The sequence below is a fragment of the Haliaeetus albicilla genome, chromosome 26 (genome assembly GCF_947461875.1).
Source record: "Haliaeetus albicilla chromosome 26, bHalAlb1.1, whole genome shotgun sequence".
NCBI classification, from domain to species: domain Eukaryota; kingdom Metazoa; phylum Chordata; class Aves; order Accipitriformes; family Accipitridae; genus Haliaeetus; species Haliaeetus albicilla.
The window spans coordinates 4,267,546-4,292,346 of NC_091508.1; the positions used below are offsets into that span (position 1 = coordinate 4,267,546).

General features: G+C 50.7%; 1 protein-coding gene across 4 annotated transcripts in view; it reads left to right on the plus strand.

Moving 5' to 3' along the window:
• Positions 1-24,801, plus strand: part of CCND3 (cyclin D3) — a 48,194-nt gene that overhangs the window by 20,318 nt on the left and 3,075 nt on the right. For 2 of the 4 annotated variants that reach the window (XM_069770957.1, XM_069770958.1), the window contains exons 2-4: positions 13,751-13,966; positions 22,010-22,169; positions 22,794-22,936. In XM_069770957.1, the coding sequence (XP_069627058.1) occupies positions 13,751-13,966; positions 22,010-22,169; positions 22,794-22,936 (519 nt within the window). Of the gene's footprint in view, positions 1-11,652; positions 11,932-13,750; positions 13,967-22,009; positions 22,170-22,793; positions 22,937-24,801 lie in introns of those variants that run through there. The other 2 variants (XM_069770956.1, XM_069770955.1) reach the window with 2 other exon arrangements.

Below are 24,801 nucleotides of genomic sequence, written 5' to 3' on the forward strand. Positions count from 1 at the left end.
CTGGAATATCTGGCAGCAGTTCTGCTGAATTTGATGGAGACTTATGTACCTCCTTTATCTCATTTGGCTGGAGGGAAACTGAGGCATGTAGCAGCTAAGTGGTCTGCCCAAGTTACCAAGCAAGGCAGAAAAGAACTAGGAAATCAATCCCTAAGCCCTGACACTTCCTGGCTCTTTCCAATGTGTACTTTTTCTTTTCACTGTAAACACTTATTACATATTCTTGTTGTACATCATGTTATCTGGGTGAGGGGGGATAATGCTCCACATTCTCTCTGGGAAACTTGTTAAGATACTAGAAAACAGAAATTGCTGTGCTGATGAAACCGAAGGCTCATTTAACAGTCTCCTCTCTCCAAGAGGCAGTATTAGCTGACTCAGAAGGCATAAGAACCTTGCACAAGCAGACTAGGATAATTTGCAAGAACCGTTATTGGTGTTGACTCTGAAGCACGTGGTTTAGCATCTCTTCTCATGCATTTTAGAATACAAGATAGTCTTGATATCCAGAGAATATCCAAGCTCTTTCTGGCTTGTAATCTTGCTTAGGAATCACAAGAAGTTGGCATTGTAGGCTCAAAAGGAAGTGGCAGGAGCCAGGACTGGTTGTTAGCTGTCAAATCCCAAAAGGTCATGCTTAGGTTGGTGTGCTGAGAAGAACGAGGTAGGAGTGCAGTTGCAAATGGAAAACATTTCCATGCACTACACTGTTGTCTCTAGGAAACCTTTCAAGCACTCCCAGGCCCAGCAGTTTGCTAAGAAGACCCAGATCTCATTCCTTTCACTACAGTTACCAGCAGAAAGGGTTGTGTTTTTTGGTTTGTTGTTTTTTGGGTTTTTTTTTCCAAGTAGAATCTGCTGCTGGCTCCACTGAAGCTGGTCACAGCTTTTGTTAAAAAATTAAGCCTTTCCGTATTCAGCTGTGCTTGATGCAGTAATACATTGCCTAATCCTTGCCTGGGTATGAGGGAGCTCCTGCTGACCCTGCATGCTTGGGAGGGGACTGACTGATTCCCCTGAGTGACCAAACAGCTGCATCTTGAACCAGGCAGCCAAGTGGTAACGGCAAATGTGCATACAACTCTTCTGCCCTGGAGCGTGACCACAGGAAAGGGGCTCCGTGCAAAATAGCAAGTGATGCATTGATGCCCTTCTGCAGATCCAGGCAAGCCAACGGATTTCATGGGGGGACCTCGGCCCTTGGCAGGGCGGTGGTGGCAGGGGCTGGGGGAGACTGCCAGGGTCTCCTTATTACTTGTCTGTGTGCTGGGCACAGCCAGCGTGGAGAAAACATTCTTCCCAATTGGGTGCTGAAGGAGGGTCTTGCCTTCCCTTGTCTCATGCCTCGGTGCAACCCCAACATCAGGCAGGGAGGTGAGTCCTCTTTCAGTAGCTGTTTCCACAGAGGGACTCACAGGACCAGGGGTAACTCCAGTGTCCTTGGCTAAGGCCATTGAATTACAGGGCGTACAAGAGATTTAAGTAGTACTGAGGTCTAACTGTCATCTCCCATCACCTCCAACTTATTTACATCCCTCTAGGGCCTCCTGTTCTTTCTTCCTCTGTAGCTATTAAGGGTTTGTTCTTTTCTGGCAAGGAAAAGGCAAGATCCCAGCTGACCTGGAATCTTTTGGTAACTCTTGGAGGCAGCTGCGAACTGACTGTACTCCCCAAACTCGATGAGGTCAAGACGGGAGCTGAAGTCATCAGTCACTGTTTCCCAGGAGTTAGCTGCTGTGCTGTGTGTTTGACTCTCTCCTGAGTTTTCAGACCATTATTGAAAGGCTGGCTTGGCCAGTCCCTGTGTTTTTACACTCACGTTTTGTACTACAAGGCCTGTCAGCTGCCAAACAGGGCAAGACAGCGGTGCTCGTACAGTGCAGCCTGTAACCGAGAGGCCAGGTCCTTCAGAAGACGATGGCCAAGTCACTTCAGAGCACATGGGGCTTGGCATGCATTCCCAGATGGCTGCTTTAAGGGGGGCAGTGAGTCTCTTGCAGCCTCTGTTCAGACACCCAGACCTGTGTATTACATCCATGACCACAGGATTATACCTTTAAATCAAACGGATCTCATCTCTGTGAAATCTTCATCACAGGCATGGAAGGGGAGGGAGCAGGTTTCTAAAAAAGCTCAGCTTTCCCTGAGAATAATCCAGATCCTGCCTATTCCACCACCTTGAGAACAAAAAGATTTGCTGGCTGTTGAGTGCCTTTGAAAATTGAGCCCTTGATCTAGCTTTTATTTTTCTCTCCTTATCGTCCCTTTTCTTTTTCTTTCTGGCTCTCTAAGTATGCATGCATCTTCCCAGTTTCTGTCTCTGCCTGGGCTGAGAAGTCAATCTCATGCCAATTTGATGTTTGCCTTTTCTGAATGCAAGAAGCCCCTGGAGCTCAGGTGGGAGGAGAAACAAGTCACTCTACTTTCCATCATGTACACCACTCAGAGCTTCCATCATGTACACCACTCAGAGCTGGGAAATGAAAGTTCCCTGGCTGAATCTGAGCAGCCGTCTCCTCCTGTCGCCTTGCCAGCTGAGCCTCACATATTTGTCACAGAATGAGCAGAGCAATGCAGTTCATCTTCTTTGCTTTGCCCAGTGCTCTGCATGCTTCCTCCACTTGCTGTTTGCAGCTCTCCACACAATTCAGTTCTCCCCTGCTTGCCCTGGTGCACTGGGTGGTAGAGGTGTATCTCTCCTTTTCTTCTCCCTAGGGTCACATTAACAAGTTCAGCCTGGCCAGGGGACCAGACTGGTCCAAAACACAGAAGGAAAAGCCAAAGGAGAGACTCCAGAGATCTCTGTTCCAAAGTCACGCTTGCAGAACAAAGGCAGGGGCATTCCAGGTCAAGGAACAGCAAAGCTAACACCGCTGCACCTGCTGGGCCATGATGACCCATGTGTCCTTGTCCCCATGTTCCTCGTCTGTTCATCTGTCACATGCTCCCGATTCCCTCATAGGCTTTCAGGAGGCAAGGACCATGGCTTCCCAGAGAGGTCCTATCCCCGGCACTGCTCAATAATCCCTGCAGTGCCCCCGTGACAGCCATTTACCTGACTGTGTAACACCTTATAGGTCCAAACCAGCATCTCTAGTTCCAGCATCTCCAGCTGCTTCTAAAGCTTTCGGGCCAGCATCCTTCAGCTGCTTGCAAGAAGCTTTGGCTCAAATACATAAGGAAGGAGGGGATGGTTTTTATGGCAATGACAGTTCCTAGTAGGCCTAGCAAGCTCTGCACTCCTTACTGCCTGACCCAAGCTGTGCAGATAATCGGTGGCTCTGATGGGGCTGTTTAGCAGTTCTGCGCTTATTGCCCTGAGCCTGGACAAGGACTGGCAAGGTGTCTGTACAGCAGGGAGTCTCCGCCACCAAAGAGGTGAAGAAGAAGCTAACAACAGTTGCAAGGTCCCCTTGTTTGCTGGGCTATGGAGAATCACCCAGGGAGGAGTGACTGCTCAGCTTCTTTACAGCCTTATGTTGCAGAACAGTAAAAAGTATGCGTGAGTGCCGTACGGATCAGTGCCTGGGGGAGAGAGCTGCGTCACCAGCACCAAGCACACCAGAGCGTGCCTGAGCAGGACGTTGTGCTGATGTTGTGCACGCGACCTCTTCGATTGTGGTGGGGCTTAGGCAGACAGAGCACCACGCTGGGACTTGGGAGTTGCAGGTTCCCTGTCTAGGCCTGGCACTCATCTGCTGGGGAGCAATGAGCAAGTCATTTCAGTGCCCCGTACCCCAGTTTCCTCACTGGTAAGCAAGGATGTTCCTGCATTCCTCTGCAGATCTGCTAAGCACTGCCATTCCCTCATCTTTTCTCCTTCCACAGCAGCTTATGTTGTGCCACTTCAAAATATTGGGAGCAACAGAGGGTTCTTCAGTGTGGACCAGACAACATGGATTCATCCCCGTGTCGGCAGCTACCCAGAGTAGAGCATATCCAGCTGGATTTCAGCTTCTTCACCCTGAAAGCTGTCTGGCCAAGCCCCTAACACTCGCAGCAGGCTGTTCACTGTCCAGACGTTAACACTTGTTTTGGGGACATGGTCTGCCAGCTCACCTTATAAATAATGCTGAAGAGCTACAAAAATAAATTCAGAAGCACTCATGCCTGATTGCAGGAACCTCTTTGTTTGTCAGTTTGCAGTGGGAAGGAAGTTCATATTTTAATTGCTACAGACAATATCCTGGTAGGAGGCTGACTCTGGTGTTGCACTGCAGTAGATCTGATTCCCTTCTGCTCAGGCTCTTGTAGTCAAGTGAGAAGGACAGTATTTCTGCTCACATGTACAGGGCAGGAACGTAAGCTGTGGACTTGCTTTTGTCATCAGGTCTAGTTGGGGTGGCTGAAGCCTGGCTCTCTAGTAGGAATAGTTGAATAGGACACAACACCATTCTTTCTAACTCAGCCAGCCATATAAACCACTACTGATTTCAGCTTATGGTGTTTCAGAAGGCATCTTCACTGCTGTGATGCTAGGAGAGGACAGAGTGGACAGGCAGGAGCAGCAGCTCCTATGCTGTAACGCTCAGAGCAAATGCAAAGCAGCACGTTAGTGTTGGAAGAAATGGTTAACATATCAGGTGACTGCTGCAATCACTCCACCAAAGATCTGCCTAAATACAGTGGGAATACTGCTTGCCCAGTGATGTGTATACGTTCAGAGTGTATCTCATTAGCGTGTTGTTAATGTCAGTAATTATTGATGACATGAATGCAGAAGCATATGTAGATAATATACAACTAGCAGAACTGCTGGGAGAAATGCACCTGTATTTTATTATGGATACTAGCATCTCGGTGAATTTGATCTCTGTACATCTGTTGGGATATACAGAGGTACCTGGCTGTGACAATCACAAGAAATACAGTGACATTTGTGCCTTCAGGGAAAGGTGTTCTGGGAATCTAATACTTGGAGAAGGAGACATGTCTTCAAAGCTGCAGGTTATCTGAATGACAGCTGTGCTGTTGTGTGGATTGTATTTTATTTCCGTTTATTAACATAGGGGTGTGACATTCCTCTTCACCTGTACTTAATCACTGTGGTTTATAGGTCCTTAAAATTTTCCTTCTTTGGCTTTGCAGTTTGAACTGGAAGGATGAGCATACTTCTTCACTGCCTAGGTGGGGGAGGACACACATGCTATGCATGCACTGGCTTAATGTGGTAAAGCCAGGTTGGCAGCAAAAATGGTGGGCTTTGGGATGGTCCCTGGGGTGTCAGTGGAGGGTCTGCCACGCACAGACACAGCTGCTGTGCTGGACATGAGAGTGGCTCAGCTTGGCGCTCGCTGGCTGCGTAGGCATATTCTGGCTGATGTGGGGTTGGTACAAGATGTTTCCTTTCAGTTAGTTACACCAAGGGTGAACCGAGTGCAGCCAGCAAGCTCATGGTAAAGGCTTCTCACCTGCAAGGTCTGCCACTAGTTCAAAGCCCTTGTAGCATATACTCAGCCTGTGCTGGAAGGTAACAGCAAGCCAGGTGCACCACAAGTGGGGGAAGTCAGTGGGGTATCAATCGTTTTCTTTCTACCCCCCAAAATACTCACATGCACACAACGTAGTCCTCCCTCCCTCCAAGGAACCAAATCTAGCACAGACTCAACTGATCTGATGAGATTCCTGCCTGCCCATCACTGGCACCCCAGAGCTCAACAGGGTAGCACACGCGCTCCGAGCCCACCTTCCATCCTGTCCTGACGTGATCCCCTCTGCCCCTGTAAAGAGAACAATCCTCCTAATTCAGACTTGGGCAGAAACCTGCCCAGTCTCCATCCCTGTTTACCACCTGAACAAGCCAAGATTAAAATCTAGCCATCCTGCCTGCCAGTCCAGTGCTTGGTCTATCACTCCCCACTGCCTCAGGAGTGCTGGCTGGCTCCAGCCCTACTGCCATGATTTTGTTGCCTGCTTTGCTTTGTGAGGTCCTGGAAAACGTGACTGGGTGCTACTGCGCAGTGAACAGCTGGGACGTGGGCTTGAGGCTCATCCCATAGCAGACTCAACTTCTTGCGGCAGGAGCACCAAGCCCAGCTTTCAGGGATTTTCCTTTCTCCCTGCCCCTGTTGCAGCTGGGCCAGTACGCCCTTCCTCATCACTTCACCAGGCAGGACTGATCCTTTCTCCAGTACAACCATGGCTAATTCCTTTTCTGCCTACACTGCTGAGAAGTCTTGAGCTGGCGCTGACTCGCTGACTGGCAGTTTGCGTTGGCAAAGAGGTGCTACACACCGGGCTTGCCACATCAAATGAAAAATAACATGCAACCAAAAATTCTTAGAAAAACCCAAACGCATCTCATCTACTGAATAGGGTGTACAAGACGTAGGCAACAAGATCAATTCAGGGCAGGAAAAGGCAGGAAGGATGGACAAGGGAAGGGTGTTGTAAAAAAATCTATTTTATATGTAAAATTTCAGGGCAGTATTTTTTAACAATTTGCATAATTGGCGACCACAGATAATCCCCTGAAATGCACTAAATATATCACAACTGGGGGCTTTCCAAGCCCAGTTTGCTTTCTGAAATTGATTGGTTTCAGCTTTGCATTTTTTTCTATGGTCTTTCTTTCTTTCTTTCTTTACCAGCTGAATTTGGCTGGTTTCTAAAATGCCTGATTTGGGAGCAAAACTGAACATTCACCTGGGGATGGCTCACTATGGTATGAGTTTGAGTCAATGAAAATGTGACTTAATTTTAGATTTCGTTAGGAAAAGGGAACTAAGGCAGAAAACAGCTGCTAAAATGACAGATGAAGACAAACCTGTTCTAATGATTTTCATAAAAAGTCAGGTGAAACTACATTTAAATCTCTGCTGGCCTAAACTGTTAGCTGAGGCAAAGTGGGCTGGTTCCACTGGAGTCGAATCTGGCCCAGCTGCGCCGAAATGGAGACACTCCAAAGCCATAGCCACTTTGGAAATTTTATCCTAAATGATTTGCCAAAAGACGTAGTGAATTCCTTGCTAAGCGCATGTTTACAAATGCGTCTCTTTTCATCCATTCATACCTTGTTCCAATCACTTGTTCTGTTCTGGAAGCCACCTAAGCAAAGGGCTTTCCTGCATCCAACTGTTTCTCTCCTTTAATAATCCTGGTTAAGGAACTCGTATTATTAAATTGATATATGTCCCAGGATCAGGCATGCTCAAATGCAGATGTGAGGGATATAGCGTAAACCCAAACAGTATCAACAGTCAGGCTATTATTTTTGTTTAAATAGACAATTGGTCCAAACTGTACCAAAAGCTGCTCTAATAAGGGGATTTAAGTAAATGAAAAAGCTGTATTTTGACCTTTGAAGCAGCAAGCTTTCTTCTTCAGAATTTTCATGTATATCATTACTGGGTATATCTAAGCATTGCTGAGATTCAGTTTTCAGATGATATCACTCCAAACTAATTAGCTGTACTCAAAAGTCTGACCAAGTCAGAGGAAAGGGAATGCATTGGTTGCCAGTAATGGGAAAGATATTAGGAAACACATCCCCTGGGTCAAATGTTAAACTTTTACTCAACCAAACTTCCCTTCACTTCAGTGAAAGCATTTTTTCTAAGTTAAGAATGAATAAGATATGAGAAAGGAGAGAGAGCCAGCTACGGGCGGGGGGAGACGGCAGTCTTGTGTTTAAGCATGGGACCGAGACCAGGAAATCCTCAGCTCTCCTGCCCACTGGACCAGGGAAAGGCTGAATGAGTGGGGAAGATGCTTCAGCTCCCTGTGCCCGCAGGCTCTGATTCATGTGCACTAGAGCCAACATCTGCGATGGGCCGACGTGCTGCGTCCCTGCAGCAATCTGCCCTGCTGCTGCTGTGTCAGCAGATGAAGCTGTGGACCCCATGGTCTGACCTGCTAGTACTGGTCTATCTTTATCAGCAGTTTTAAGTGTATATGATGGACCTTAAACTGGGCCATCTTCTTCTAAAGCAGCAGGGACTTCTGGCAAGCACAGACTGTGACACCAAACTGCCACGGTGTGCTTTGCTAGCCCTTGCGTGCCAGAGGCCTTGTCTTTTCCTGCTGGGAATAGTTGCAATATCTCTGCTTTAGGGAAAACTGGATGTGAAATATAACGGATTAGGATGTTTGAAGTGCTTTGAAATTCTCAAACCAGAAAGTGTGAAATACTGTCTTTGCTCTTTCTCACACATGCACAAAATGGTACCTGTTTTTCATTTTATTTTGGGGATTTCCTATAGCAAATTATATAGTTATTTGCTCATTGGATTTGGTTTTCAAGTCCTTCATGTATGTTAAGCAGTTTCATTTTGATGTCACTGATGACACTGTAGTTACAGTATGACCAAGGAATAAGATGGCTTAGCTCTTGGTAGATCAAAACTGGACAGAAGGTAGATACAAAATATAAGACATAGAAACCAGTGTAGAAAAGGTACTGATCATGTTTGACAGCCTTTGGGGCCAGGCCCACTGCTGATGCAAAATGACATAGATAAAAACTTTCCACAGAGAAGAGCTTATGGACATGCCCCTGTTGAATGGCCACCCTAATAAATGGCTTTAGCTTTGATCCAAGCCCACATGTGACACCAGCTGCCCATTGCAATCAGACCTGCATCTGCATTGCCCCTTTAAAAGCTCCAGCTGCTGGTCACTCTTTTTAATTCATCATCAACATACCAAAAAAATGAGCCCCCTTTATGATTCAGCAAAGAATAACATTGCTGGTTCGAGATCCTGGAAGTCTGGAGGCCATCAGGTTTTTTAATTTTTACTCTGAAGGAATTTCCTTTTTTAATATTGCTGTGCTCTCTCTTGCCAAAGCCAGGAAGCTGACTATCTATGGCCAACAGTGACCAAAATTTGGTTTTCCTGGAATTTTCTCTTTTCCCTCCGCACACCCACACAATAGGCTTTTTAGGACGCCTGCAGTCTGTAATTTGCCTTTCTAGCCTGATAATGTGGCTTGCAGAGGCATTAGTTTTGCCAAGTCATCATCTGGAAGGAACACTTTCTTATGCAACAGGCTTCATTTTCCCCCTGCGTGTCCTATGGCCCACGGTTGCCACCAAGCCCAGCTCTAGCCGAACGGGCTGTGTCAGAACCACCGTGCAGACACTGGGAAACAGGAGAAAGACCATGAAGTCTGGGAAAGGGCCTGAAACTTTCAATTTCAAAAGGCACAGCCCAGAAACCAGAAGGACCAAGAACCCAGTGCTGTGGTTTCCCTTTGCCTGACTAAAGAAAATAGCTGCTGTCTATTTTTACTAAAAATGTGGGACATGAGGCCCTTCTCTTCCCCTGCACAAATGGGGGATGCTGCTCACAATGAAAGAGTGGGGGAGTGGAGCAGGGGGGGTCATCCCGGATTAAAACCAGCTGACTGGTCCACAGAAATCTCTCCCATAGATTCTTCAAATATTTCTTGCCCAAACCACTGGAAGATTTATTTGTAAGGTGAAAGAAAGTTAGTTGGGAAAGGGATTTGGGAATCTCATCTCACCTACAAAAATTCTTCTTTTTCATTTCAAGGCAGGGATGGGATTGATCTAATTTTCTCCCCCTTTCTTTTCTCTGGTTCCGCATCACTGTGCTGTATGGTGTTCTCAGGGCATTCGGCACAACAAATCAACACTGATGGCATCATTAAAAATTTGCAATGTATCATATACCTTGCAGAAAATAAAAGCCATCTGTACAAGTGTAGAAATGGGATTCCAGTACATGAAATGTGTTATGTATGTGACCTTTGTGTTCACTGTCATGAGTAGTATTTTGAACCTCTGAACCTCTGATCAAAAAGATGTTTTTCATTTTCAACAACAAAAAAACCCATCCTGACCAGGGAGAACAAAGAATTCAGTCTTGTTTTACTTACGCTTATTAACTTCGTATGTTTGTTCTTCATTAAAAGACTCTTTTTAGATGACTGAAAATACAAAAAAAGTACTAAATGTGTCAAAATACCACACATAGAAGTGACTTGGGCGGGGGGGAGTAGCTATTGTAGCAAATCGTTCTACTCCTTTGGTTCTTTGTTCCTTAGCCCCAAAATACATACAAGTGTGTATATTGAGGAATACTCCAGCAGAACTGGTCACAGGTGTTCCAGCTGAGTTCCCTTTGTATGAAATCACATCCCAAAAGTCCTTGATTTCTACACATCCCATTGCTCTGTTCCCTTCTGAACAGGAGCAGCTTTCTCTCTAGGTCTGCAAGTATGGATTACTGCTGTGAGTTGAATTTGGGCTTGTCTCCATCCGATTCTCTGTATCATGCTCTCAGCCCAGCAATACTGCACTGTAAAGTGGCATATACTGCCCTGTGCAATGAAGTGTTACAGGAGTGCGTACTGCTGAGGTGCTTCATTTCAGAGGGTAAGGCAGTCAGAATTGGCTGATAAAATCTAGCAGAGCAAGAGATGCTGGTGGGCTGGAATGTATTTCCCACCTCTTACATTTGTGATTATAATCATTTGGTTCCAACTGCTGCTGCAAATGCCACGTTGCAGCACCATCTCAGTGGCAAAGAGGCTTATACATGCAGGTCATCGCACTCGGGTTTCACGACTGGTATTGGGAACTTTCATTAAAAATGGACCTCCTGAGCTAATTCTCTCCACTCAGTGAGGAGCTTTTAATTTGCGAGCTTGAAGGCAATCCATTCTCCCTTCCTGTTAGAGAATCTGTTGTACATTTTATACTGTTGCCTGACCCTTCCCATTGGCACTAGCAAAGTCAAGACACTGCAGTTTTTGTAGCCAGCGACAAACATCAGAGAGCAACGTGGCCAGAATTACAGCCCGTTGTCTGCAACTTCCCATACCAGAAAGCAATTACTGCTGGGTCGACTAGGAGCAGACTCAGGTACCAGTGCGGAGCAAATCCTATGCTGTGTTAAGTCACAGTGCAAACTTACTCAAAAGCCTTTGAAATTCCTAGAGTAAGTAGCTATTCAGTGTACAATTATTGCCAAACAATTGTTAATTATTCTGAAAAACCAGCCAAGCCTGACAAACCCTTATCTCAGCAGACACTGAGGTTGCTATCTCCCACGGAGCTGCACCAGTAGTAACATGAGGGCAATTTTTGGAAGACAGCAGGCTCAGTATGGACTGGCTCCAAGTATGTACACAGCTGATTATTTTCATAGCCTTGAAGGACTTCGGTCAGACACACACAGAAAAAAAAAAAAGGTATAGGACTACATACTGAAAAAATTACTCTTAGACATTTGTAGACTGGGTTGACAGAAGCCTCCCGGCAAACCCTGTCCCTCTGCAGCCTCCATGGCCTGCAGAGAGCTCGACACCGCCTGGGCACCGGGGAGCGGCCCCTGGAAACAAAGGGGGGGCCGGGGTAGATGGGCGGCCGCTGGTGCCGCAGCGGAGGGACGGGGCGAGTCCCGGGGGCGGCCGGCCCCGGCTGCCCCCCCCTCTCCCTTGTCGTTCTCCCCCCCCCAACATGGCAGCAGAACCCCGCGGCCGCCCCACGTGCTGTCAGCCCGCCGGCGCGCCTTTCGCCCCGCCCCGCGGGGAGGAGGCGTGGCCACCGCCCCGTTTCGGCGCGTTGCAGCCGGTCGGCCCGCGGATTGGCGGGAGGCGGCGTTGGCCCCGCCCCTCAGCCGCCCGGGCTTGGCGGGTCGCCCCGGGGTGGGCGGCGGCCCCGCCCCCTAGGAGCGCAGCCAGTTCCCGGCGTCCCGCGGCGGCTGCAGCGGAGCCGGCGGGGTGCCTGCCTGCACTGCCCGCACTGCCCGCTTTTGCCCGCACCCATGGAGCTGCTGTGCGTGGAAGCTGTCCCCCGCGTGCCCCGCGCCGGGCGCGACCCGCAGCTCCTGGGGGACCGGCGGGTGCTGCAGAACCTGCTGAGCCAGGAGGAGCGTTACAGCCCCCGCGTCTCCTACTTCCAATGCGTGCAGCGGGAGATCAAGCCCTACATGCGGAAGATGCTGGCCTTCTGGATGTTGGAGGTACGGGACCCCCCGCTGCCTCCTCTGCCGCCGCAGCTCCGGCTCCCCGCCCGGCCACCGGCGCTTTTCCTCGCTCGCCGTCCGCGTTTGCAAACGTGCGCGCTCCTGCTCCGGCGGGAGAGAGCTGGCGGCGGGGGGAAGCACAGGGCAGAAGCACCCGACCCGTGTTCTCTGGTCGGGGGGGGGGGTGTTCGCCTCGTGCAGGGGTGCAAGGGACAATCCAGGGGACGGGAAAGCCCTGAAATCCCAGGGTTTGGCATGCGCCGGAGGTCAGGTCTCCGGTATGGGGGGTATGCCGGTGGGGAGGAAGGGGGCTGCACATGGAGGGTCTGGAGGCGGGTGAGGAAGGCAGTCTGCAGTGGGGCAGTATCTCTGTGAGCGCTGGCTGTGCTAGAAGATGTGATTGCCCCATGCAGGAGGAGCAGACCCCCCCACCCCGAGCCCACAGCCTGTGCTCACCCCATCTCGGTGGTGTGCTGCCATGCTGCTATCGGACCCCCTGTTCACCCACTGCTCCCCAAAACTTCTGGGCGGAGAGCTCAGCTGTGCACCCGGCAGGCTAGAGACTTGTGTTTCCTGAATGGGGCTGAAAATGCCTGGTTAAAGGGGGAAAATAATATCGCTACCATTTACTTCCCTAAATTAAAAATGAATGCAGCTCTCTGCGGGATACAGTTCAGTGGGGGAAATCTCATGGGCCTCTTCATGAGGTGATCAGAGTGAACAGTCTCAATAGAGAAAGAAAGAACAGATTCAGCAAAGAACAAACGACGTTGGGATCGAGCCTGCCCGCTCTCCACCCCAGCCACTGTTGCAAGAAGTTGCCTGCTTCTGTCAAAAGAAATAATGAACAAGATGCTTTTTAAAGTTTGGGTGGTTCCCCTCCCCCCGCTATTATTGTTCTGTTTCTGTAATTCCCTTACTGAGAAGGGTAGTTAGATAAATGCTGCTTTGGAGCCCGTTCCTGTGAAGCCCTAAAGGCACTCAAGAAGTGGATGGCACTGGGCAGTTGTCATGACCGTGCGTGTCGGTGTCCCCGGCGCTGTGGCAGTCTGTGCAGGGGGAGGCAGTCGCTGCTGGAAGGAGAACAGTGGTTGCTGCTGTGTGAGGAGAAACCTCAATATTTTTATGGTTGCCTTGAAAGAAGGAAGTTAAATATGAGCAGTGTTTTGATACTGGTTGAGAGATAAGAGCAGAGGACTGAAATTTAGAGCTCCTGGATTCTGTTCATGGCTGTGGTACAAGTATGGCTTAGGGAGGCAAAGGCTTTCAGACTCAACCATTGATTTGGGCTCTGCCATTGATTCTTCTTGTCTTTCTGGATCACTTAAGGTGGAATTGCCAGAAGTGACTGTGGATCCTCCCCTATCAGGTCTCCAGCTGGAGATACACTGGAATTGTTCATTTTCTCTAGAGGTCCCTAGTCCCCACAGAGCAGAAAATGGTAGCTTTGCTGTATGGCTGACTAGAGACATCCCCAACAGTGAACATTAAAAAAGGGGCCAAATAAAGCAATTTTGGTTTTAACTTATATGTAGTTAGAAAGAGCGCACAAGTAAGTTCTGCAGCTTTCCACAGGAAGATGAAGTCTTAAGGCATTGGTCAAAGTTGTTGCTGGTGTAATCCCACGGAAGTCATAGGCTTAATGCCTGTAGCTAATTTACTCCTTAGCACTGAGGTATCTTCAAAGCCCTGCAGATAAGTGTGAAACACCATCATGACCAGAAGCTTTGAAGCTGCGGTACAGGCAAGATCTGGGGAGTCCTGTGCTGATTAAAACTTCCTTTTATTTTTTATTTTTGTAATTGGGTTTTGTCAGGTGTGCGAGGAGCAGAAGTGTGAAGAAGAGGTCTTCCCCTTGGCCATGAATTACGTGGATCGCTACCTGTCGTCCGTCCCCATGCGGAAAAATCACTTGCAGCTTCTGGGAGCAGTCTGCATGCTCCTTGCTTCCAAGCTGCGAGAAACCATGCCCCTGACCGTGGAGAAACTCTGCATTTACACAGACAACTCCATCACACCTCAGCAGCTCCTGGTAAACACCCCTATCTCAGAGAGCCCTCTACCTCCTCCCTAGCTCTCTTATCTCCTGCATCCTGCTACTTGGCAGCATACCTGCCTCAGTGTCTCCCCCTGTTCTTTCTCCCGTTTTTTCACCTTCCCTGGTGTTCCCCAACCAACCTTCTCTCCTCCTTGCCCCGGTGGGCATGATGGCAGTTGGTGGAGACCTTCCCATCCTGGGCAGACCCTCGCTCCCTGTTGTGGGAAGCAGCTTTGTCACCTCCAGGTTATAGAGAAAGTTCCTTGTGCTTTAAGTGCTCGTTGCCAGGACGGAGCTGCCACGCTGAGCTTGCTCTCGAGTGACAGCTCTGGAGAACAAAGGCTCCTGTCTGCGCAGCCGGTGGGGCACAAGGCGGGGGCTGCTGCTGGGGCGCATGGCTCTGACTTGCCCCGGCTGCAAAGGGGCGTCATGTGGGAGATGCATTTCCACGCCAGCAGGAAAATTGAAGCTTTAAGTGGAGAGTTAACCAGCAAAATGGGTAGGAGCTTTTCTGACCTGGGATCCACCTGGCTGGATTGTACTATCAAGGCTGATAGTGCTGTCAAGGTGATGGAAATGAGTGGGACCTTGCTGCTGCCTAGGTCCTGCTCCGCGCCCTTGAGTTAAAACAGGGCTACTTTGCCTCTTCCATTGTACACTCAGGCAGAAGCTTTGTAGGTTTTAAAAGGCGAAGCATTTTCATGTCTGATAGAAGTTCAAAGCAAAGATCCAAACCTCTGAGTTCAACTTTGCCAATGGGGGAGGAAATTGGAGAACCCCTTTTCTTGGGGGCCTTCCGTGCTGGTAGATCAGAGCCCTCGGGAGGAAACGGCCACCTCGCTTCGAGTAACAAACATCCCTGGAGACGGTTTGTCTACGAGAATTTCTCAGGGTTAGTCATCGCCTTATTAAATATCTATTTTTTTGGGCTGGGGTGGGTGAGGTGATCTGAGTGTGATTTGTCCCCAGGGTGGGGAGTGAACCCACAAAACTTTCAGGTGTGAATCGGAAGGCAGTTTGGGTAACTGGGGAACTCTAGTATGAACATGGTTTTTCCAAGTGCCAGTGAAGGCTGGGGAAAATCCCCTCACCTCCATACCTCTCTCCCTATAGTCATTTGTGGGTGGGTTGTTGCACCCACAGAAAAAAAGTATGTGGATCATTAACATGAATAGTGGTGAGGGATGGGAATGCACAGAGGAAACACAAGGGCTTGTTGCTTCTCTGGATGCTGAGCTGTGGTTCTGCTGCAGCATCCTGCTGGGGGGGGGCTGGCACAAAATCTCTGTGTGCAAAGACTTTCTCCTGCTTTGTCAGTAAAGCTTCATCCTTGAGAGCACCTTCTCATCCAGCGATGGATTCTGCGTGGGTATCTTCCCAGGACTGGGATCCATCCCATGAAGCTAATCCCAGCCTGTAATGGGAGGGTTCCTGTTGGCCCTGTGATAATGAGGGGGTTAACATTTAGCTGGAAAAACAGGGGGGGGGGGGGGGTGGTGGTGGTAGTTGGTTTGCATTCACTTTTCTGCTGGGCCAGTGAAGGATGCCTCTGTTGCAGAGGTAACAAGCTGAGCAGAAGGTGCCTAGTAGCCTTCATGTAGGCAAGCAGGCTGCATTTCAAAGCATGGACAGTGCTCTCCATGAACTCAGGAGCATGAAGCCGATCAAAATGCATGTTGTGGGCCAGTGTCCGATTTCTGTCCCTTCAGAGTGATGGGTAAGCTCTCTGTCCCAACAGGAATATGGGTTGCAGGAAGGTGAACTTATTGCCATGCTTCACCTCTGTCTCCTTCTCTGATCCAGACTTTACAAGGAATCCTGTCGTCATCCCTGCAGACTAGGAGAGATCATCACAGTAAATTCTTGGGCTACAAGGATTTGGTCTTGGTGGGCACCTTATGCATATCTCCCACCAATCCCGGTTGTATTTCATTCTGATTTATTTGGTGATTTTTTTTCTTGGTGAGGATTTGCTTTTTTCAGTTTAATCTTGAGCTGTGTTTGTAGCCCACTTCTTCCAAAGGAGAACAGTTAGGAGATGTGCAGGTGGGTAGTGCATGTACAACATCCCTGGAGGCTTTCCTTCACTCTTGCACTCAAATGCTAATGCCTCCTCACTTGGAGTCTTTTTTTATTTCTTCCCCCCAGAGGTTTGTCAGCAGGAAGCTGTGGCTAAGCAGTGCCACAATGTTCATCTTCCCTTCTCCCTCCTCCTGGCAGCATTGGGGTGGAGATGAAGGAGGAAAGCCCTGTCTGCCGCCTGTTGCTCATTTCTGATTGTGCAGGTCTCGGTACTGGAGTTCTTCCTTGTACTTTTTTCCCACCAGGATCCTGGGTTGCAACAGGAGGCAGAGCCAAATGTTTGGCACGGATGTCTTTCATTGTTGTGCTCTGGAATCAATATGCAGTTGAGGTGGACAAGAATGGCTTCACTCTGGGGGTCAAAAGTCCTTTCTTGGGATACCCAAAGACAGCTTTTTCAGGCAAATAGGATCCCTTTTCTCTTTCCCAAGGGGATGGCTGTGAGCATTCAGCAGTGCAGGGGTTTATTCCTGGTAATCTGTGCTAGCCAAAGGGCTGAGCAGAAGGCACCACAAACGAGCCACAGCCCTTAAGGAGAGGTGCTGAGGCATTTGCAGATGTCTGGGCAGGAGATGCTCTGTAGCCCGTGGTCTGGTGGTCATCTTTCCCTGCCCGCCACAAAGCTTGCTTTCGGTAGATATTTAACCCTGTTTGGAGCAGATCCTGCTCCAGTCTCCCATTGCTCTCCACTGCAAAGAGGGAGCGGAGGTAACATCTGAAGATATATGAAGGATTTGTCTTTGCTTTGGGACCTGACAAGAGTTTATACCCTGATTACAAAACCAGGGTGAGCTGCTGTTTTCCTCCTCTGTGCTAATCGTGGTAATGTTACTTCTCTTTCACAATCTTGCAGTGGAAGAGGGTGGGGAGGGGAAGGGGAGCTTCTTCATCAAGGTTTGGACAATGGCGCATCCTGGCCTCCTCTCGTGGATCGGTGCCATTTCAGCCTCCAGTGTGTCCTCCCTGGCCTTTCAGAGGAAGCTGGCCCACTTTCCCAGTAGGTTTGCTTCCTTCTCTTGCAGGGATGCTTGGCACCAGCTCAGCAGTTTAGAAAGGACGTATTTGAAACAAAATCTTGATGAAGTTATTCTAGGGAGAAGGAAATGATGCAACGAGGGACTTGTCCATTTGGAGGAAGTTGGATTTCCGTCAAGAGCGTTATCTAACCTACCTTTTTTTTTTTTTAATAAAGGCTTTTCTGGCCTGTGCAAGAGCGTGTTCAGCTGCTTGAAGGCTGGGGAGAGCAGTTGTATGTAACCTTCATCTCCCTGGTTTACCCCTAATACATTGTCTTGCCTCTGAAATCTTTGACCTAAGCTCAGGTTTGCAAACTGCCAGGTATTTCTTAGCAAAGACCGTAAGCAGGATCAAGCCACTAGGCAGATAATGAAGGAAGCAGCAGTGATGGCAGGCCATAAGGAGTGAAAATAAGAGAAGGAGATAACAGCTGAGTAGAAAGGGATATTCACTTGTACAGAGCATTGACTTTTCAGAAGATATACTTGTGTTTTACTGGTTTACCTTCTGCTTGTTGCATGGGTTGGATAGGTGTGACCATTTCTGCACCTGAAGTTGGCACCTTTACCCTTGACATCCAGTCTTGAACTCTGGTCAGGGGATGGAAACAAACGTTTGCCCCAGATTTCCTATTTGCAAATGGACTTTCACGGCTGCTCATTTCTGTACCTCTGTCTCAGCTGCTGGGTAGGGTGGGTGGCCAGCAGCAACATCAGCAGCTCTTTCCACCCTCTTTTTGAGTCAGCTCACGAGCACAATGGAGTGCAGCCTGCTCCCACTTCGCTGGTGTCTCATCAAGTCTGTGATAATGTAAAATGGTACCTTATCAACTTGAGTAACAAAATCGAGTGCAACTTCCTTTTCTCCTGCAGACAGGGCTGCTGCAAGAGAGGAGCTGGGCTCTCTGCTCCCTGTGCAGCCTTGACAGATAGGTTTACACAGACTCCTTGTAGGCATAGCGGGTGTGTGGGTGTTGCTGAGGGCAGAGCTTGATGTATAGAGTGACTGTCACTACATGAAAAGGAGAGAAGCTGGTGTGACTGTCACATCCCAGACTGAGTTTGCAGAGCTGTAGATTGAGTAAAACCATCTCCGCTTGTGACTCGGGTCTGTCTTAGCGAGAGGGCGCAGAGGCAGCAACCAGGGGCTTGAGGCTGTTTCACTGCAACAGGACTGTGCTCTGAGATCACTTTGTCCAAGCAGGGGAGGCAATGGGAAGTGGTCACTGCTTTCCGTCCTTTTTTTTTTTTTCTTCTTTTTTTTTCCTTGTGGGATGGAGCCAGGAGAGATCAAGGGAGCAGGCTTGCAGAGGGGAAGCTCAGCTGCTCTGTGATTTCCACCCCTAGAGACACAGGCTAAGTGTGGGGGAGCTCTGCCGTGGGGGATCTTGCAGAAGGGGGACCTGATGCATTCCCAGTGATGGGATGCTCAGTGGGCACCACTGGCAGCTTGCAGCCCTTCCACAGAGAGGGTGGGCTCCACAGGCTGGAGAAACAAAGAAATATTTTCCACTTTCTTCCTCTCTCACTAGCCAGGCAGAGACTGATTCAATTAGGTGCAAAACAAAATGCCAGGAAAAGGATGTTTGCTATACTGAGTGGTGCTGCTGTTGCAAACCTGCTTGCCTGTCTCTTGCAGCCTTTTGTTCTGCTTCTTCCACAGATAAAGTGATTCAGAGATTCTGACATGCTGCTCTGGGAGTGGGAAGTCCCCAGGGTTAGCAGGAGAGAAGCGGGGAGCAGGGTGGTTTGGCAGGAGGGATGCTTCCCTGAGCTAAATCCTGTGAGCTGGTGACAGTCCTTGGCGCCTGTCGCCTTCAGCTGGCATCTCGAGTGCTGGCTGGGTCTTGGGATCAGGCCTCTTGTAACAACGAGGTTTTTAAGAAGACGATGAACCTGTGTACTTGCTGGAAAAGAGCTGCTTTTGTGCATTGCAAATGGACAGGCTGTTGTCCTGGATCAGCCCTGGTGTGGCAGGAGCCAGCTTGTCCCAGGTGAGGTCTCATGGCTGAGCTGGTCTGTGCCCTGGATCTTCTCCTTGGGACAAAATGTGTCCCAGCAGGGACAGGCTCTCTGCCACACCAGTGTGGACATCATGCGCCTCTGGTCACTCCCAGTAGCTGGCTTGCTGCTGGATGATGCTGGGATGGTGTCCCCTCTGTGCTCAGGAGCTCCCCTCTCAGGTGTAGTGATCCCTTTCGGGTTTGTTTTGCGAGCAGCGATCTCCAGGTCCTGCTTTTGACCTTTTCCCTGGGGCTGCAAAAGGGCTGTGCTCCCAGCTTGCGTGGAGAAGTCAGGCTGGAGCCGCCTTGGCCTCTCACCCTTGGGGCAGTGACTGCCGAAGGTGTCAGCAGTGTCCTGTGCCCTTTCACGAGAAACTGGGCTGATGCATTAGCAAGCAGCCGGCTTTCCCAGCCCGCTGCCCTTTGTGGGTTCCAGATGAGTAACACATAGGGACAACGCACAGAGCTCTCCATCTCCAGCAGCTCTTTCCTTGTGTCACCTTGCTGTGTTGCTGCAGTTTAACCAGTGGCCAGCACTACCTGTTTTTTCTTCTTTTACCCAAGCCTGATCTCTCCTGTCTGTTCCAGTCCCCCGGTTGAACCAGCCACCCTTGGTGACCTGCGCTGAGATCCTCAGGCTCTGGAGCTCATTGCTAGGTTTCTTCTTGCTTTTGTCCTGCGGATTTAGCTTAAAAATATAGAAGGACTAGCAGGCTGGCCATCCATATGGGAGACTAGCGAGCATGCTCTAGTGAAGCACTGCTTTCTGGTTGGAAAAGTGCAGGCTGTGAAATGGCAAACGGCGCGTTTGGCCTCATGGGGGATTTGGAGCAGGTTGAGCAATGCTGCTCATTTAAGCAACTCAAAACTGGTATTGTTGTGTAAGGGGAAAGAGTGGGTTTTAAAAAAAATTAAAAAAAAAAGAGAGAAAATGAAGATCTGCCCTTATGAAAAATCTCACTTCTTCAAATCCGTCTGTTCTGGCAGCCCTTTGGCACGTCTGTGAGCAGCATTGACCTTGTAATCCTAGACTACTTGGAAAAAGAATAGATATTCTGCTGGGTGGGACTAGGTCCTGAAATGGAGATATCTGATACAAATCCCAATTCAGCTCTGTCCTTCCAAACCTGGAGCTTCAGCTCCTGCAGGGTGTTTTCCTTTGCCAGCACATCTGCAGGGCCTGCTAGCAGGGAGGAGGAACATGGGGGCATCTTCTATGGCCTTTCTGGCATACCCGGACCATGTTGCCAAAACCAGATTTGCTGCTGATCCAGAGGATGAGAGAAATTGAGGGCCAGAGATCTTCATCGTGGCTTGGGACATGGGGGAATTGGGACCGGCAGAGAGGCTCGGCTGGCTGGGTGTGGGCTGCCTGTGACGTTCCTGCTGCAACGGGAAGGGAAATGATCCTGGGAAGACGCTGCTCTTGCCTCTCCTGAGACTGCTCTGTCGGTGGCATGGTCGTACCCAGATGTAACATCAAAGCCACCCAGCCCAGTGAAACCAGTACGTGTGTGGCCTCTGAGTTTGATTCAACTGCTACTCTAGCTAAGTCACATAGACCTTGACAGCAGAGTGGGGAACTGAATGCAGGGGTCCCAAGTTCTATGCTAAGACTCCAATCGTGGGGCTCCCCTTGCTTATACCTTGCTCGATGGGTGCTTTGGTACCACCGTGGTGGTACCACCTGGTAACACTAGGACTTGCTGGGTGATGACTCTGCCAAATGCTTGCCTGTGGCTGCTCTGCACTTTGGTTTCCTTGTCAGTGTTAGGACTAACGCCCAGAGTTGGAAGAGCCTGCGAGAGGCTGAGCAGATGAGAGGAGCAGCCGGGCTCCAGCTGAAATCTGTGGGGGGCACCCGGCCTTCCCACCATCTGTTCCCCAGCTTGCAGATTGCACAGAGACTGGCTCGTGGAAGATATTACAGAAATCTGTTAGGTGCTTAGAGAGAGCACCACAACATACGACGGAGACATTGGCAGCCACCCGGCATGTGACTGGGAAGCACCAGTGAGCCATTGCTTGTATGTCAGTGGGAGAGGTGGGTGTTAGCATGGCTGTTTAGTGCCTCTTCCCCCTGAGAAGCTGCTGGGGATGCTCTGCTGAGCATGACTGGAGGCTCTCTTGGCAGACAAGAGGCATGATGAGTAGGGGAGGTTCTGCCAAAATGCTAGGGCCCAGCCTGGGACCTCCTCCATAGGGTCGCGTGCCCAGTGTTTGTTGGGCTGAGGACCTCAGCACCTAGTCACAGCCGTTGAGTTCCGTAGGGGTTGAAGATCTTGTACAGGAGCTTGGGCTGTCTGGATGCAGCCCTGAAAGCTCAGCTGTGTTCCCCCCACCTTCCCTTGCTTCAACGTGTTGTGCAGCGGGGCTGGCTGCAGAGCAGCTATTGCCTCCTGCGGTTCACCGGCCAAGGAGCTACTGTAGGAAGGAGTCAACGCACTGGCCGGCTCCAAGGGGCACACAGAGAGGTGAGCTTCTCTATTCCCTTTGCTTTAATGGTGTTAGCTCCAAGCTGGAGTGCTCCTGGGAGCCTGGACATCAGCCTCTCCTTTCGGGAGTGGAGAAGGAATATGGGAATGGTGTGCCTACTGCTCCTTGCTCTGGTTATTCCTCTGTGGGCTGTTGCAGCAACCTTGCAAAGCAGAGGAGTGTGGAAGGCTAATCCAACTGCACCTTGGAAAGAAGAAACCAGATCTATCAGTTCCTCTTCTGATCTTTATTCCCGCCTTTGCAACAGCTCAAGGCTGGATTTGTGTCATAGTAGCAGAGCAGGGACGTTCCCTCTTTTCTTCCCTTCCGTGTCTCATGGATTGTACTGTTCTACTGTCCCTTCCCCAAGTGCTGGCCTTATCTGTCCTTGAATCTGGTGAGTGTTTCTGCCTGGCCTAGCCCTGCTGAATAACATTCTGTCTGTCTGTCTGACTCTGCAGGATTGGGAGGTTCTAGTCCTGGAGAAGCTAAAGTGGGACCTGGTCTCAGTGATAGCAAATGATTTCTTGGCTCACATCCTCCATCACCTCCCGCTGCCTAAGGACAAGATGGAGCTGGTGAAGAAACATGCACAGACCTTTATTGCCCTGTGTGCCACAGGTGGGTGCCTGCTCCTGCTGGAGCCACCTGCCAGGATGCTGGGGAGGGTGGGCTGGCCACTGCAGACAGGGTAGCCTGGGCTCGAGTCAGGCTTGCCAGGTAACCTGGGGCTGGTCTCCAATGCCCTGGCTTTCTGGGGAGCTGAATGCCTGCCTGCATTCAAGTCGGAACATTTTGCTGCTCAATTACGTGTTTTCTATCCCTGACAAAGTGGGATAATGGTCCTGGGGGCTCACAGTGGGTGCCTGAAAGATTCCAGGAAAGAGCAAAGTTGCTGTGCCACCCCTCTTGCTGCGCAGGCTGCGACTGTGGGAGGGCATCCAGGGTAAAGGCAGGGTTGAATGTGAGCTTTTATCAGTCTTGCTGTAAGTCACTAGAGCAACCTCATTTTCAGGCCTTCTTTTGGTGAGACAGGCCCAGAGAAATAGCTTAATGAAGCTTGCTGCTCTGATGATCACCCTGTTTCCTGTTACTTCACCCCTGTTTCTCTCTGCTAAGCTGGAGAGACCCCTCTGCCTGGCCCTCACTAGTTTTCCAGGGAAATTCCAGTCTCAAGAACTTACCACGCACATCCTTGCTAACAGCTTCTTCTTTTTGCCCCTTGTGTTCCCGTCCTGGCTCTAGACTACACTTTTGCCATGTACCCCCCCTCCATGATTGCGACAGGCAGTATCGGAGCAGCGATCCACGGCCTGACGGTCTCCGTGAACGATTTCACCGGTGAGGCAATCACTGAGCTGCTGGCCAGCATCACTGGCACGGAGGTGGTGAGTGTTCATGGGGAAAGAGCAAAGCGGTTTTGCTGCTGGATCCTGTGGAAACCCTTCCTCTTTCTGCTGCCCGTTCGTCTTAGAGGAAAAGGAAATTAGGTTGTTCGTAGTGATGCTGACCTTGGTTTGAGGAGTGCCTAGAGATGAGTGAGTGTCTCTAAATGCAGCACTCTTGGTCAGTCCCGTGGCTGCAGTCGGCTCCTGGCCACCGAGCACTGCCTGTGCAGAGCGGGGCGAGCTTGGGAGCCTTTGAAAAGCAGCACAAAGGGGAGCGTCTGTTCCCTGCGCAGGCAGGTGTTGGTGGGATCGGGTTGACGAGGTGGGATGGGGCAGAGGGAGAAGCCGGGCTCGACATCTGCTAACCTCCACCGGTGTCTGGTTGCAGGTGCCCAGCCTTGAGTGGGAAGGGGGTCGGAGGCACAAAGTGTTTCAGGATGTTGGCGCAGCGGCTTTGCTGGGGACGTCGGGATGGTGGGGGGCGTCTGCCTGCCCCTCCACTGCCCTTTGAATGGGGAAGGGGGATCCTGTCAGACTCCCTGTTTCCGGGTCACTCCCGCTGCGGCGAAGTAATCGGGAGCCTTTTTTCTGCCCGGGGCCCCTTTTGATCTTTTCTTCTGCCCGAGCGCTGATGCCGGCAGCCGGGCGCGGGGTTAGTTACAGTCCCCTGACAGCAGCACCGGGAATTGGAAGAGGTGCCCGTGCCGCAGCGGGTGGGAGGCTGCAACGAGCCTTTGTCGAGGCAGGGAGGGGATGGGGCAGGAGGGCGTCCTGATCTATTTGTGCGGCTTTAATTTTTTTTGTTTGCTGGAGCCTTTTTAAAGAGTGAATCAGTGCAGCCAGCTGCTCTCAAGCTGCTGCGGTGAATGGGGCAGGGGCTGAAACCTGCTCTGGGTCGGGGCTGGTGGAGGGAACAGGTGGGAAGCAGGCAGGTCACCACCGAGGGAGGGGAGCCGAAATGGAGCCCAGCACACCTCTCCTACCCTCCAGCCCGCTCCCTTCCCTCCTCAGCCTGGAGAGGGCATCTGTTCTGCCCCACAGCCTGCCCGGGTGCCAGGTGCTGCACAAACAGCCCTTGCCTAGGCAGGACCGCAGCAGCTTCTGTAGCAGAAGGAAACCCTGGGGATGTGTCCGCAGCATTGCAGGGCTCCCGGGGGAAGCACCTGGCCTCAGCCTCCTGTGTTTGCGGTGTTGATGCTTCTCCCTGAACCTGGCCTCGCAGTGTCTCTGGGCTGTGACTCAGTTTCCCTTTTGGCTCCACAGCGGAGGAGCGATCCCCTTCCTGCAGCTGCCGAGGCTCAGCCAGGTGCTGGGGGGTGCGGGGAGTCTGTGGGGACAGAAGGGGACGATGGTGCAGGGCTGTGCCAGCTCCATGGCCAGCAGGAACTGCACTGCCGCGCTGAGGCTGGCTCGTTGCTGGCTGTGGCAGCACTTTGGGTGAGGCTTGGAGCTGCTCTGGATCCGTCCTCATCCCACGTGGAGCAGGACCAGACCCACTGGGTGTCTGAGCCAGAGCCCCACGGCACAGCTGCCCTGTGGATAAGGAGCACAGAGGCTGAGGGCAAGCCGAGCTGCCTCCCGGGCATCCCCCGCAAACCCCCAAGGCTTCACCAGGCAGCGAAAGAGCCTGGCTGCTTGTGGCCGAGCCAGTTTTTAGCACCTCTACCGAAATTGCCGACAGAGAGCCTGGTTGAGGAAACCCCGGGGACGGGCTGGCCGTGGCTGGAGGTTCTGCAGCGAGCTCGCCCCGGTGCTGCGGGCAGGCAGGCTGGAGGCTGCGCTGACGGGAAGCAGCACGGGGAAGGGGAGGTGGGCGTTGCTATTTTCGCTTGCCACATCCTCTGTCAGTTTCTAAGAACCAGTGG